General features: G+C 37.5%; 1 protein-coding gene across 3 annotated transcripts; it reads right to left on the bottom strand.

Moving 5' to 3' along the window:
• Positions 1-10,002: 10,002 nt before the first annotated feature.
• Positions 10,003-12,772, bottom strand: LOC111507941 (uncharacterized). Of its 3 annotated transcripts, none has more exons than XM_023163325.2 (3): positions 12,301-12,772; positions 11,855-12,042; positions 10,003-11,798 (listed from the first exon to the last, which is right to left on the bottom strand). In XM_023163325.2, the coding sequence occupies exons 1-3, from the start codon at positions 12,331-12,333 to the stop codon at positions 10,451-10,453; spliced, it is 1,569 nt and encodes a 522-aa protein (XP_023019093.2). In that variant the 5' UTR covers positions 12,334-12,772; the 3' UTR covers positions 10,003-10,450. The 3 variants fall into 3 exon arrangements, with proteins under 3 accessions (XP_023019093.2, XP_023019094.2, XP_074036303.1); XM_023163326.2 differs by having other exon boundaries at positions 11,855-12,038; XM_074180202.1 differs by having other exon boundaries at positions 12,350-12,772.
• Positions 12,773-14,211: the final 1,439 nt, after the last annotated feature.

The raw sequence follows: 14,211 nt of genomic DNA, 5'->3' as shown, positions 1-14,211 counted from the left end.
GGACAAATTCTTGTCAAAAAGCGTTTGAGGAAGTAAAAGAAAAATTAATTTCTCCTCCTGTTTTAGTTCATTTTCACCCAGAACTACCTATAAAGTTAGTTATTGATGCTTGTGATTACGGAATTGGAGCGTTAATATCTCATACATTGCCTAATGGGTTATATCTTATGCTTCCCGTACTCTTTTAGAGAGAAAAAATTTTGTATTTTAGAGAAAGCAGCTCTAGCAGTTATTTTCGATTTGAACAAATTTCATTATTACTTGTTCGAAAGAAAATGTATATTGGTAACCGATTGGTAACCGTGTTAATATTTCATTTTTTTGTTTTTTTGGTTGTTATTTGTATTTTATTTCATGGTAATTTCAATTTTTTTGCTCAATACAATTGTTATTTTTCTCCAGCAAACTTTTTTATTTTTAATTTTTTACAGTTTCTATTTTTACTTTTTACTATTCTTTGAATAAAACAAATTGTGTGTGACATATCATCAAAATTTTTTATTCGTTTTAAATACCTATAAGAAAAGCAGATATATTAATCGTATAAATATATGACCCAAAGGTACATCAATTCACAATTGAACTAAACGAATAAATCATCACCTGTTTTCCGATCTGGATATAAGCAACTAAAATTAATAACAATGTTCTCGCCAAGCCCGCTTGAGTTGACTAATTTCCATCCAATCTCTCGGGCCCCGCGTTTTTAAGGTACTGCGTTCTTTTTTCCACCCATGTCGATAGTGGTTTCTTACATACCCATTAATGCCATAATGTGTAGAATATAATATCGTTGAAATATCCGCCACGGCTTCTCTGGGTGGAGCGCATCCGGGACGTCCAATTTTCCATGACTGTAGTAATCAGGCTGAATTTTACCCATGGTATGGGTTATGTTGGCTCTAAGGACCGCTGTGGTTTGTCTTCTATTCGCATACACCTGCGGATAGAGGAAACCACATAAGAAAAGTCAAACGAGATCAAATCGTATGAACTCGGTGGCCAGTTCACATCACCTCCATGTGAGATGACCATGCCCTCAAATCGCTCTTGCAAAATATCCAATGTGGCATGAGCTGTATGGCACGTAGCGCAGTCTACATGTCGTTGATGTCCAGATCCTTCATTTGGTAATCAGCGACCTATAGTGTTCGCCGTTGACAGTGATGGTCTGGCCAAGGTCATTCTCAAGGAAATATAGACCGATGACGCCGCCAGTATAAAATTCACCATAACAAAATATAAGTTATACTCGTATTATTTTTCGTAAAATATAAATACTAAAAGGATTGTGAATCGTTGAAGAAGGGAACCTCATCAGCTTTCTGTAGTATGATGGGAGGGTGTTACAAACACAAAATTATACTGTAAGAAAAACTGTATTCATAAACTGTTTACAACTAATTAACGAGTGATCTGTCCTGTTTGGACCAACGTGTCAGCAATGCTGCTCCAAAGCAAACAATTTTTGTACGAAAATGACAGATGAAAATGTATGATTTTCGGCATAATTGTATAGCATCAATGGTCGCCAACACTGTCATCAGAATAATTGACAAGTAACAGCTTCCCGCATGATGCAAAAATGGAATAAAGCGATTAGCGCATGCGCAGACACTCCATCGTATGTTGAAATGTGAATATTTTGAAGTGGTTTTTGCAAATATATTGATTTAATCACTATTTGCATGAATAATAACTGAAAATTATGCATTCAATAATCTAGCTTTAGCTTATATTATGTATCAAATCAAATTACAACACAAAGTTTCCTAATACAAAAATCAAGCGGGGTGAGGTAAACTACCAATTACCAACCATGAATATTTATTCAAAATTCGTCTTTTCTCTTTTTTTACTGTGGATTTATTCTTCTTTTAGCGTCAGCGGTTTTCGATAGATTTGACTGATCTGAAAATTAAGTGCTCTGTGATCGTGATCTATGAGTTCTATGACAGACGGACACGCGGGACACTCCTATTATAATGAGACGGAAGACGGAGATAGACAGATTACTCGACTATCGAAGGACTAAGTGATTGAAATTTGTAAATATATCATGTGCGAATCAGTGTGGTATGCATGTACGAAAAAATATTGAATTGTATAGCAATTCGTACAATTGTAGAGCCAGGAGCAGACCTGCGACTAATTGAGTTCGCGGAAGAATGTCACTCGTCTGTTCGCCGCAGCGTTGCCAGACTCACTCAGTGATACCACATTCCTTCCCCACGAATGATAAGCTTATTCCTTGAAACTAACAGGGAGCCTTCTGTTTCTCGAAGGATTTCTTCGGGGCACCTGACTTGCGGGCTCTCCTACGTCGACTGCCTCTTCAACATCCTCAGGTTGAATTTCACATGGTATGTTGGAGCGATATTTTTGTTTGAGCCGGTCGCTTGATGATGGTTTGTTTTGTGTATCTTTGATTGGTTCAGCATCAGGGTGACTTTCTAATTCGTCAGCAGCACATTGTATATCCGATGGGTTTACATCTATATTAGGTGTTATATCCGAGACTCTTTTCCGTATTAGGTCGCAATGTTTGCGGCGTAGAATACCATCAACACTTATGAGATATGACAATGGCCCAGACTGCCTAACAAATTTTTGCGGCTTGGAACCCTTTCCTAATGGCCTATTTACCCATACATCGTCTCCCTCCGTAAAATCATGCAATGGAGTAGCTGAAGAGTCATGGTATTGTTTTTGAATGATTTGTTCTAACTCCATATTTTTAGTAACATCCGGTTTAAGGAAGTCAAATTGTGACTTTAAATGCCGACCGAACATTAGTTGACTTGGTGTTCTGTTGGTAGATCTTCTTACTTGCGAGTCTTTGTGACTGATTTAATTTTTGGTTACTGGCTCGCATTCGTTCTTTGAAGGTGCGAACAGTGCGCTCAGCCAGCCCATACGATTTCGGATGATAAGGGGTCACTTCAATATGTATTATTCCATTGTTCTTGCAGAAATGTTCAAATTCACTTGAGGTGAGTTGTGCTCCATTATTCGTCACCAAAAACTTGGGTAAACCCAGTCTAGCAAATATCGAACGAATAATAACCATCCACATTTTACCTTCAACGTCCAGATGAAGACGAGACCAAGGGTCTGGAGATACACCCCACGGATGTAGTGGTGTATTTATGCCGTTTTTTCGGGACAGTTGACATGAAATACATGTTTCTATTTCATGAATGATATCAATGTTGATATTTGGCCAATAAACGTGCAGTTTTGCCAGTGACTGCATAACAGTAATGCCTGGATGACCGAAATGTAACAAAGCTAATACCTCTGACTGCAAAATAGAAGCAAAAAAGCATGTTTTCTTCAAATGACAGTTCATCTCGTTTTTCATAGAATGGAATAACGTCGTTAGAGAGGTTTTTCTTGTCGGGCCAATATGATTGTACATATTTTATAACCTGTGAAAGTGTCTTGTCTTTTTCTGTTTGGGATTTTAATTCTTGTTTGCACATAGGAAGCTTCCGTATTTAAATACGAGCTATTACAAGACACTGTGTCACGAAGTAATTTCAGTATTAATTAATATTCGCGATTTGATTAGTTGTTTTGAGATAAAGGTGTCGTATACGATCTCATAAGTAGCTCGGTTGAATTTCCTACAGAATTACGGAGTTTCTTGAATAGACTGAAATATGAGGTATTTCAAGAAACTTTTTCGCGAAGTGATTTCGGTATCGATAAATATTCGCGGTTTGTTTCGGTTTGGTTGATTTGAGGAAACATTTCGGGTCGACAAGAGATTGGGACAGTGTGGGTAAAAGTGACTCTTTACTGTTCTTGGACAGGAGGGTTCCAGCATCGTTTAATTGGTTAAACGTATCTGTAAAATTCATATATATGTATACGTATGTGTTCTATATTTTCAAGTTGGCACCTAAGGTATTGTTGAAAACATATAGCTACGAATCGGGTTCCCTTTTTTATTACCAAGTTATAGCGTTGTAGGCACGTTATAATGGCAGGGATTGTGACATTTATGTGGGTAGTCTTTGCTGACTAGTTAGAAATAATATTACTGAACTATTGGGGTACACAGCATGCAAAACAATTCTTTTAATCAGGGAAACTACAAAAGTAAAATTACGCTTTTTTTCTGATCTATTCGGCCGTTACTTAATGGAGATCCATCGTAATTTCATAAAATACAACTCACAATTTGATCTCTAACCAGGTTAGAATTTTGAATTATAACGACTGACATGTGGTAGAAGGTCATTAATGTCACTAGTAGTACCAACTGTACTCTAGTTCATAGTGTAAAATTAGTTTTGTTTAAAATTATTATGATTAGATTAAAATGAGGTCTCAATTATACAATAGAATTGTTCAAATTGATATTATTATTGTAAAAGTTCTTGTCTATCGTCAATAAGTAGGAATAAATTTCACTTAGGTGATTAATGTCTTTTCTTTTGTTCATACAATTGTTGTTTTCGAAAATGTATGACATTTCTAGAAAGGACATCTTTACTGAGAAATTGATTCAGTGGTTAACACTTTCATTGAGTTATAATCCATATGGTGGTCAAACTTATGGTAGTCAAAGCTAAACAACATCTTTCTGAGTGTAACCTACAGTCACTTTTCTGCGAAGTCATTTTAGCACCTAAATAGATAAGCACTTTCTGATCATTCTCTTACTGATTTCAATTTAAGAGCCACCGGTAGACAACTGTTTCAGTCTATTGGGCATCGTCAGTACCGGGCAGGCGGTCCTCAATTGAAGACAAAATGTGAAAATCCAGAAAAGTACTTGATAGAAATAACTGCGTAAACGCAAGTGAAACATAGGTGGAACCACCTATTGGTGTGACACCCAAGTCAACTTGCCAAATTTTTATGTCAGTGTTGGTGGTTTGACCAATCAACCGACAGCTGCGGTAGCAGAAATTTGGGAAGCTAACCTGAAATGCCATTGGGAAACGAATCTACATGTTTCTAGAAATGATATGAATTCGACAAAGGTTAATGCAGTCAAGCTGCTGGAAAATAATTCTATGAAAATCAAAAGATGAATAGATAAGCACTTTCTGATCATTCTCATATTGATTTCAATTTAAGAGCCACCGGTAGACAGCTGTTTCAGCCTATTGTGCATCGACAGTACCGGGCAGGCGGTCCTCGATTGAAGACAAAATGTGAAAAACCAGAAAAGTACGACAAGTGAAATATAAGTGGAACCACCGATTGGTGTGACACCCAAGTCAACTTTCCAAGTTTTTAAGTCAGTGTTGGTGGTTTTGACCAATCAACCGACAACTGCGGTAGCAGAAATTTGGGAAGCTAACTTGAAATGCCATCGCACAGTCAAGTGGAAGATATAGTGCGGTATGCGAAGCGATCTAGTAAGGCGATAGACATTCAAATAATAGTTGGAGTTTTAGTTGAAGTGTTTATTGTATTTAAAGTGAAATAAAGTCAAGTTTGATTATTCATTGTAGTCAATTATTAAACAAGCCACGGGAAAAAACTTAACAGTTTGCGTCGGAAGTGGAATAATTAACTAAAAATTTACTGTTTTATGGTGAAAACAAGGGGTGTCGATTACGACGAGATGGAAGAGCTTCAGAAAATATTCGAGGATTTGCAAGCGGGCATGGCAGATAATGAAAATCGCAGAAAAGAGGAAGAACAATTACGCCGAAATGAAGATAGTGAATTAATTACCACTAGGTATTCAGGAAAAAAAAAGAAAGACAGAGACGTGCTGGTGAATATTCAAGAAAAACAGGAAAAACACAATCAGATGTACCTTCATCTATTGGAAGATTTAAAATCTTCCCAAGTGAGGGACTAGAAAAAGCAGTCGATGAGAAGCTTGAAAAGGAGAAGATGAGGGGTTGAAAAGAAATTTGAAGAGGAGCTTGAGAAAAAGCTTGAAGGAATCGATAAAAGGTTTGCAGAAGTTTTCTGGGAACTTCGCAAAGAACCACCGGACCCAAAAAGGTTTACTGTGGAAAAATGAAAATCGGAAACGACATCTTCCCCTTCTAGCAGTCACTTTATTGAAACTCCAACTTTCAATGGCGAATCTTCATGGTCAATTTATCGTAGACAATTTGAGGCCGCTGCGAAAAATGATGGATGGAGAAATGAGAAGAAAGCAACAGCTCTCATACTAGCACTACGAGGAAAGGCTTCCGAAATTCTGCAAAATATTCCAGTGAATAGGCAGAAGGATTATGAAGCAGTCGTATCAGCTTTGAAGGTCAAATATTGTAGTGAGCACCTTCAACAAGTCTACCAAGCTCAACTGAAGGTGAGAACTTAAGGTCCATCAGAAAGTTTGCAAGAGTTTGAAGCTGAAGTCGAAACGTTAGTAAGACTCGCCTACCCAGAAGCATCGGATAACTTCACCCACTGGATTAGTGTACATAGTTTCATCGGTGGGGTTCGTGACACGGAGCTGCAGCAGCCGTTGAGTATGGCACGTCATAAAAAATTGAATGAAGCCATCATTTATGCCCTAGAATTTGAAGTTGCTAAAAATGCTCCGCGACAAAAACGAAAAGTTCTAGTGAGGGCCACCAATGAAAAGGAAGACGAAGGAACAATTCGACTCATGGTAGGTCTTGAAAAACTCTTCAAGAAATATTTGATGAATAGAACTGCACCCAAGGCAAGAGGACGGCCTGAATGTCATAACTGCGGCAGAGAAGGCATTTAAGGCGGGACTGTCGATCTCGTTCAACATCCAACGAAAGAAGAGACTGGCGTTCGAAATTAAAACAACTGGAGCGTCGTGGTTTGGAAAAAATAAATTCAGCCTGCGTTAAGAGAGGTACATTGACCGCTGCATCCCAAGCCCCCATGTATTCGATTTCCATGATTGGACACAACAGTAACAGCTCAGTCGTAGACAGATTTCTGAATAATCTTTACTGCCTTTTCCCCATCGATACTGGAGCAACGAGGTCAGTAATGAGAGCTGCCATTTCCAACAGAACCAGTTTGAAGAACTAATCAGTAGTACCTGTTCTGGAAACAGACACTGGAGATAGATCGACAGTCTATGGAGAAGCTACGGATTCGTGGTGGACATAAGGAAGAAACTGTTGAAGGTTGGAAATGAGTAAGTTTTGCTTGACGTACCCTCTCAACCTTATGACAGCGCCAAGGTGGTTATACTGTAAGATTCCAGAATCTCTTCTAACAACAAGAAAATTATTCAAGCAGAAATTGCTGGCCCTGGCGGATTAAGTATAGCATTGATATAGCCGTTCAATGGTTCTGAATCAGAAATTATCGTGGCAGATCCCTCGTGAATGGTAACAATCAGACCATTCCAGAAGGAATAATCAACCCGCATTGATACTGGCAATGCCAAGCCCATACGCCAACCACCGAGACGTCTTCCCTTCGCAAAGCAAGACGAAGCTGCATCCATTGTTAAGAACATGTTGCAAGAAGGAGTAATCGAGGAATCAAATAGCCCCTGGTCGTCACCTGTTGTGTTAGTTACTAAGATGGATCGACGAGATTTTGCGTAGACTACAGGAGGCTTAATGATGTCACCAGAAAGGACAGTTAAACTCTCCTTAGAATAGATGACACCCTGAACATCTTGGCAGAGTGCAGATGATTCTCAATATTAAATCTGAAAAGCGGATATTGGCAGGTGGCAGTTTGCCCCGAGAATAAAGATAAGACTGCCTTTTCCACCGGCAATGGATTATACCAGTTTAAGTTTATGCCGTTCGGATTATGCAATGAACCCGCAACATTTGAACGCTTGATGGAGTTGGTGTTGAGAAGACTTACCTGGAAAACATGTTTGGTCTATCTTGACGACATTATAGTCACCGGAAAAAGTTTTGACGAACATCTGTCAAACATGAGGAGTGTTTTCACGACGCTACGGAATGCTCATTTGCAGATCAATCCCAAGAAGTGCAACCTCTTCCAGGAAAAGGTAAATTTCTTGAGATACATTGTGTCTTCAAAATGAGTTGAAACAGATCCAGAGAAAATCAAGGCAGTGCAAGAATGGCCAACACCGAAGAGCAAGTACGACGTAAAAAGTATCCTAAGACTCCTTAGCTATTTCCGGCATTTCATGAAGGACTTACTGCTTTAATAGAGAACTCTTCGCAGTGGTCAAAGCGGTGGATCATTGCCACTCCTTTTTATATGGCCGTAAATTTTTGATCAGGTCAGACCACTCAGCACTCTTCAACTTCAGAACACCAGAAGAACAAACAGCTAGGTGCATCAAAAAGTTACAAACTCACGATTTTGAAATTCAACATCGGAAAGGAAATGTCACGGAAACGCAGATAGCCTCTCAAGAAGACCATGCCTGACATCCGGATGCAAATTTTGCCAACGCCAAGAAGACAATGAGATACCCAGCTACCAGAAGAAGAACTTCCCACCAAACGTGTTAAGGTAACGGGCAGAGACTCCTTTATGGACAGCTCCCGCTTCGGGTTCCCTCTGACCCAGAGGGTAACAAACTGTAAGGGTCCCTTGTCCAGGGATACGGACAGACAATTTGAGGAATTACCTGACCATGGTGTGGTACGGTCGGTAACAGCTTCTAAGGGTGACACTTCCTTCCTGACGAGGCAAGACATCATCGTAGCGCAGAAGGAGGATCCCGCCTTGAAAACAGTACGAGAATGGATTACCGCAGGAGTGAGGCAGGAATAGCAAGATATTTCCAAGCACGGCCAGCAAGAAATATGTTACTGGCTCCAATTGGACTCCATGAGCATTCGAGATGACCTACTCACTCGGTAATGGGAAAGCCCGGATAGAACCCACAAATTCCAGATGATCCTTTCAAAGAAGCGTATCCTCGAACAGTTTCACGATGGTCGCACTGGAGGGCATTTCGGAGTAAATAGAACTCTAACGAGAGTGCGCGAGAGGTACAATTGGGTCAATTGCCGTCGAGACGTGGAAAAGTAGTTCAAGTGCTGTAACCTGTGCTCTTCGAGAAAGGGTCCGAAGCGAAGGCACATCCGGTAAAAGTACCTTATGGTTGTGATGGACAAATGGCCGGAAGTAGTAGCCTTACCCAACCAAGAGGCAGAAGCCTTGTTGCAGAACGTAATTGCCAGACACGGGGTACCCCAAGAAATACTACACACACAATCCGATGAAATGGTGAGGCATAATCGCACCATCAATAACTACATTTCGATGTTTGTCTCCGAACACCAAAGAAACTGGGATAAATTGGTTCCTCTTTTTCTGTTGGCATACAGGAGCTCCCAACATGACGCGACAGGTTACACACCATCTATGTTGTCAACTGGTAAGAAACTGAAGCTTCCGATAGATGTATTATGTGGCAGTCCTTTCGATGAATCTCAAGAGGTACCTCTTTCAGAGTATGTGAATGACCTGAAGGAGAGACTGGAAATTGTACACGATTTTGCCAGAACCAATTTACAACTTTTCAGCGACAGGATGAAGATAAGATTTGACAAAAAGTGAACTTCAAGGAGGGCGATGCAGTGTGGCTCTACCACTCTCAACGTCGGAAAGGTTTGTGTTCCAAGTTGCAGAGACCATGGCAAGGACCTTACTTGGTAACCAAAAAGATGAACGATCTGGTGTACAGAATCCAATTGTCACCCAGAAGCAAGCCTAAAGTTGTCCACATAGAGAAGCCGAGACCTTACATGGATCGTGATGTCCACTCTTGGAATGTTGTTCGGGGCGAACAACCTCAGGAAAGGGTGTAGTGTTGTAAATTATGTCCTAAAGAAAATAATGCCGGCCGCCACTGGTAGCCATAAACCAATCGTGACCTAGCTAAGAGCGCGCGAATGCACAATGTTCGTGCCGCTCTAGAAGCAGCAAGAATAATGCTACCGATTTCGATGGAACTTCAGCGAAATGTCTCCTGCATTCGAATACGATATATAAGCACTAGCCTCGAGCATATCCACAGTCAAGTGAGAGATACAGTGCGGTACGCGAATCGATCTAGTAAGGCGATAGACATTCAAATAATGGTTGAAGTTTTAGTTGAAGCGTTTATTGTATTTAAAGTGAAATAAAGTCAAGTTTGATTATTCAGTGTAGTCAATTATTGGATAACCCACGGGGAAAAACGTAACAATATGATCATTTTTTGGGAAAGTTTTTGGCTTTCTACTACTCCATCTTGATACAAAAAAAAATGTGGGAATCTTTCAAAGAAAGGAAAGAAGTAATCAATTTGAAAATATTTTCAAAGTTTTTGGCTTTCTACTACTTCATATTGATACAAAAAAGATGTGGGAATCTTTCAAAGAAAGGAAGGAAGTAATCAATTTGAAAATATTTTCTCTGGAAGATTCCCACATCTTTTATATATCAAGATGGAGTAGTAGGACGCCAAAAAACTTTCTTTCCCAAAATTAATCACTCATAAAAATATAACCCCTTCAATTCAAATATAATCATGAATTCAGAGCAAATTTTAATAATGATAAATTTTAGTCTCAAACATCAATATTTTCTTGAAAATTGTTGAAATATCCAGATGGTTTATCACTGTATAGTATTGACAAGTAGTGGTGATTTTCAACCTTTCAACAATATGCCCTCTTGTCTTATCTCTAGCCAATTCAAGTAATGAAGGCATTTTTGGTAAGTTCTCAACAATATGTGAAAACTTATCTTCATCCGAATTTCTAAATTCAACATGTTTCATAGTGTTATATAACTCTACCAGAGGAGGATAAACCCAGTAGCTGAATGAACTAATTATATTTTCTCTGAGCAAACTTAAATTTGACGAAAAATTATGAGCAGACATAACTTCATGGCATACCATTTTCATACCACTTTCTACATCAAAAATTAACCTTGTAGTAATCATAAGAGGAGACCATTCACTAACATAGTCGATAAATAGTAATAATTTGATCAGTTCACAGTATTCATATTTTGAGAAAATTGTGTCAATAACTAAGCTATCCATTTCGTAACCATGCTGAAGCATAATGAATATAAATTTTGTTAGTTTATCTAGGGCACATTTACATTTTGAGTATTTATCGACTATCAATGCCATATCACAACTCTTCATATTTTCTGCAATCTCCGACAGTATCAAAGGGTCTGAATCTTCCATAATAACATCCATGTAGTAACAAAAATGATTTTCATCTAGCATTTCGACCAACTCCACTAGAGTAACATATTTTGCTTCCTCAAGAGGCAGTTTATTCCATACAATTTTAAAATTTTCATGATTAGGTACCCTCAAACAGTTCAAGTAAGATAATGAGTCAACTTTGGCTCCACGATTAATCATTTCTTCAACAAAAATATTATCATGGGTCAGAGCCAGATCTAAAGTACTAATCCCATCTATAGCTAACACATTAAAATCATTCACATATTCAAATAAAGCTTCCTGCAGAGCGTAATCTTGACGAATTAGAGCATTCATAAATGGTGTTGACTTCATGTCTCCCTGAATATTGGCATCTGCATTATAAAATAAAAGCATGTATACACTTTCCAAATAACAGTAATCTACAGCATCATGTAAGGGAGTATCATCTCTGAAATCCAAAGCATCTATTTCTGCCCCATTTGTAATTAGTAATTGGGCGATGTTTGGAAATTCAACAGACAAATGAAGTGGTGTTACATCGTCATAGTTTGGTAGATTCACATTGGCTCCATTTTTAACAAGACACTGTGCCAACTCAAAACTGCCACTTTTCACGGCAATCAACAAAGGTGTTTGCCCATAAAAGTTCCTGTGATTTATGGCTATGTGTTCTTCAGCAAGGAGAACATTTACAATACTCAAACTGAAAATATAACATTAATAACTGAAGGAAATATACTTAGATTCCCCGTTGCCTACTTTTTCTTTATCACAGCTACATGGAGCGGTGTATTTCCATTATTGTCATTGATGTTGACAGAGTGTCCACATGCTATTAAATGCTTAATTTCCTCTAAATCTTCCATCACAACTGACCTTAAGATACCTGATACCAGAAATGGATCAGTGTATTGAAAAGTCTTGAATCCATTGTATGGCTCTTCTTCCTTGTAAAAAATAAAATACAATGAAGGTGTTTCAAAGTGATTGACAATGTTTCATGCTGAATTTTACTAGCTCGGACTTCCATTGTCTAATATGGTTCTAATGTAATTTGAAATTACTTCATGGGGTTTCAATTGTTAGTATCCACAATCGTGTTCGGGATGACATATGGAAGTCCAAAATAGTAAAATTTACAATAAAGGTGACTAGGAAAAAATTTAACAAAACATCAGATGTGAAAAACGTTTTTTTATACATACCACAGAGTGAAAACGTTCTTCATCTGATTCCATATCTTCTTAGACCTACCTCACAGTTGAATGCTGAAGACTGCTATACCTACATTATACTACAGGCCTACCACCCTTTAATTTCTAACAATATTTTTTGAAGGTGATTCAATGAAGAGTTTTAAGTTCTAAAAAATTATTTCAAATCATTAACAAACCAAAGGCGTTTTCTGGCGCTTAATCGTATTCGATCGTGTATTCAAAAACGATTCGTAATAACGTCTTTAATAATAAGATTCGCCAAAATGGAATGATTTAATTTGTCACCAGGGTTGTGCTGACAGGAAAAAATTTTGTAATGATCAAACCTGTGAAAATGTAATGAATTGTAATGACAGTTGATGTTGCCAACATAAACTTGGTGTAATGTAGAGAAACCCTATATTTAAATGACTCAATTTTCATATTTAGCCGTTTTCAAAAATAAAAGATTGAAAATGGGTGAACATTAAAAAATGAAGCACATTAAAAAAAATTATTTATTTTTTCGTGCAAAATCAAACTGAAATACTTCACGTAAAACATGTATCAAAGATAAAACTAGCATGTCACTGTCAGTGGTGACAGTGACAGTGGTCAGAGTTCAGGTTCAGAGTCAGATATCACTGATCACTGATGCCAGTTTGTGACAGGTTTCACTATCAACTGTCTGTTATATCTCTTTCTCTCTCTAGTTTGGGTGTTACTCAACTGTCAATTATCATTTCTCAACAGATAACAGATGTCTCTTAGCAATCTTAGCATACTTCTTCTCAAAATGGATGTGACCTGACCGCAGAAGTCATCTGTGACGTGACCTTGATTAGATTCAGGAAATGTAATGATTTTAGCTATATTTTGAAATGTACGTAATGATGTAATGATAGAAGTGAATTGTAATGAAATCATTACAATTGTAATGATCAGCACAACGCTGTTTGTCACATATCAAATTCAACAATGAAAAACTTTTCAATTTTCTCTAACCTCAATTAGAATTTATCTCTCTCTCTCTCTCTCCCTCTATATATATATATATATATATATATATATATATATATATATATATTTTTTTTGGATGGTCGTTGCTTCCCAACGATTATGGACATACGGAATTGCTTACTTACATATATCACCACGTTAAACAAGCGCCGAGCAGATGTGATGTTACGCTTTTAGTAGCTGCCATAGGACTGTGTGTTATTTTAACATTTTTTGAGGATTATTTTCGGACAGTACCTATTACATTGTTTTTGTATATTTCGATTGAATTTTTATTCAACTATACCAATTAGGTTTCTAAAACATTGAGTGTGTTATTGTGAAAGTCGTATTTTTTTGTGCTTTGGACATTTTTTAAACTGGTGTAACGAGTAGATGCTATATAAGACTCTGTTATTTTCTTCCGTTTTGAGGTTTGTTTTTCGCCATCGTGGAACTTTTTTTTTGAACATTTTTAAATTAAATTAAGGTAAAAATTGAAAATCTTCACATTTTTGTAAGTAATAGCAATAATTGTCTAACCATTAAATAACCTTGTAATTTTCAGTTAAAATGTCTGGTCGTATTTGTACAGTGTCAATTTGCGAAAGCAATCAGTTGACTTTAAAGAAAAGTGGTGTAACTGATGTAGTATTTCACACTTTTCCTATTGCTAAGGATATGATTTCTACAACTTTGCAAAAAGAATGGTTTCGTCGTTGCAGTAACGTTAATTACAAATAAAAGTGGTAAAAAACATAGAAATTTTCATTTTTCTTTTCATTATGATCTCCTATCACGTAGTAACAGCCATATCCATCAATTTATTGAACAATTTATTACTTATATATATTTTTGAATATTAAGTCCATAATCGCTGAATCAAGTTAGCCATAAATCCCTCATTCTGTCCCAAACTTT

Source organism: Leptinotarsa decemlineata, unplaced genomic scaffold, assembly GCF_025532065.1.
Source record: "Leptinotarsa decemlineata unplaced genomic scaffold, Ldec_3_MD MMD2_tig00026294_RagTag_RagTag, whole genome shotgun sequence".
NCBI classification, from domain to species: Eukaryota; Metazoa; Arthropoda; class Insecta; order Coleoptera; family Chrysomelidae; genus Leptinotarsa; species Leptinotarsa decemlineata.
This window is presented reverse-complemented; position numbering and strand designations above follow the sequence as displayed.

Bases quoted from the DNA above. Each gene is read 5' to 3' on its own strand.
- LOC111507941 (XM_023163325.2), bottom strand. From the start codon at position 12,333: ATGGAATCAGATGAAGAACGTTTTCACTCTGTG. The intron at 12,043-12,300 runs GTATGTATAAAA...ATTTTTTACAAG, and splicing joins AAGAACGTTTTCACTCTGTG to GAAGAAGAGCCATACAATGG. The intron at 11,799-11,854 runs GTAGGCAACGGG...TTATATTTTCAG, and splicing joins GTAGCTGTGATAAAGAAAAA to TTTGAGTATTGTAAATGTTC.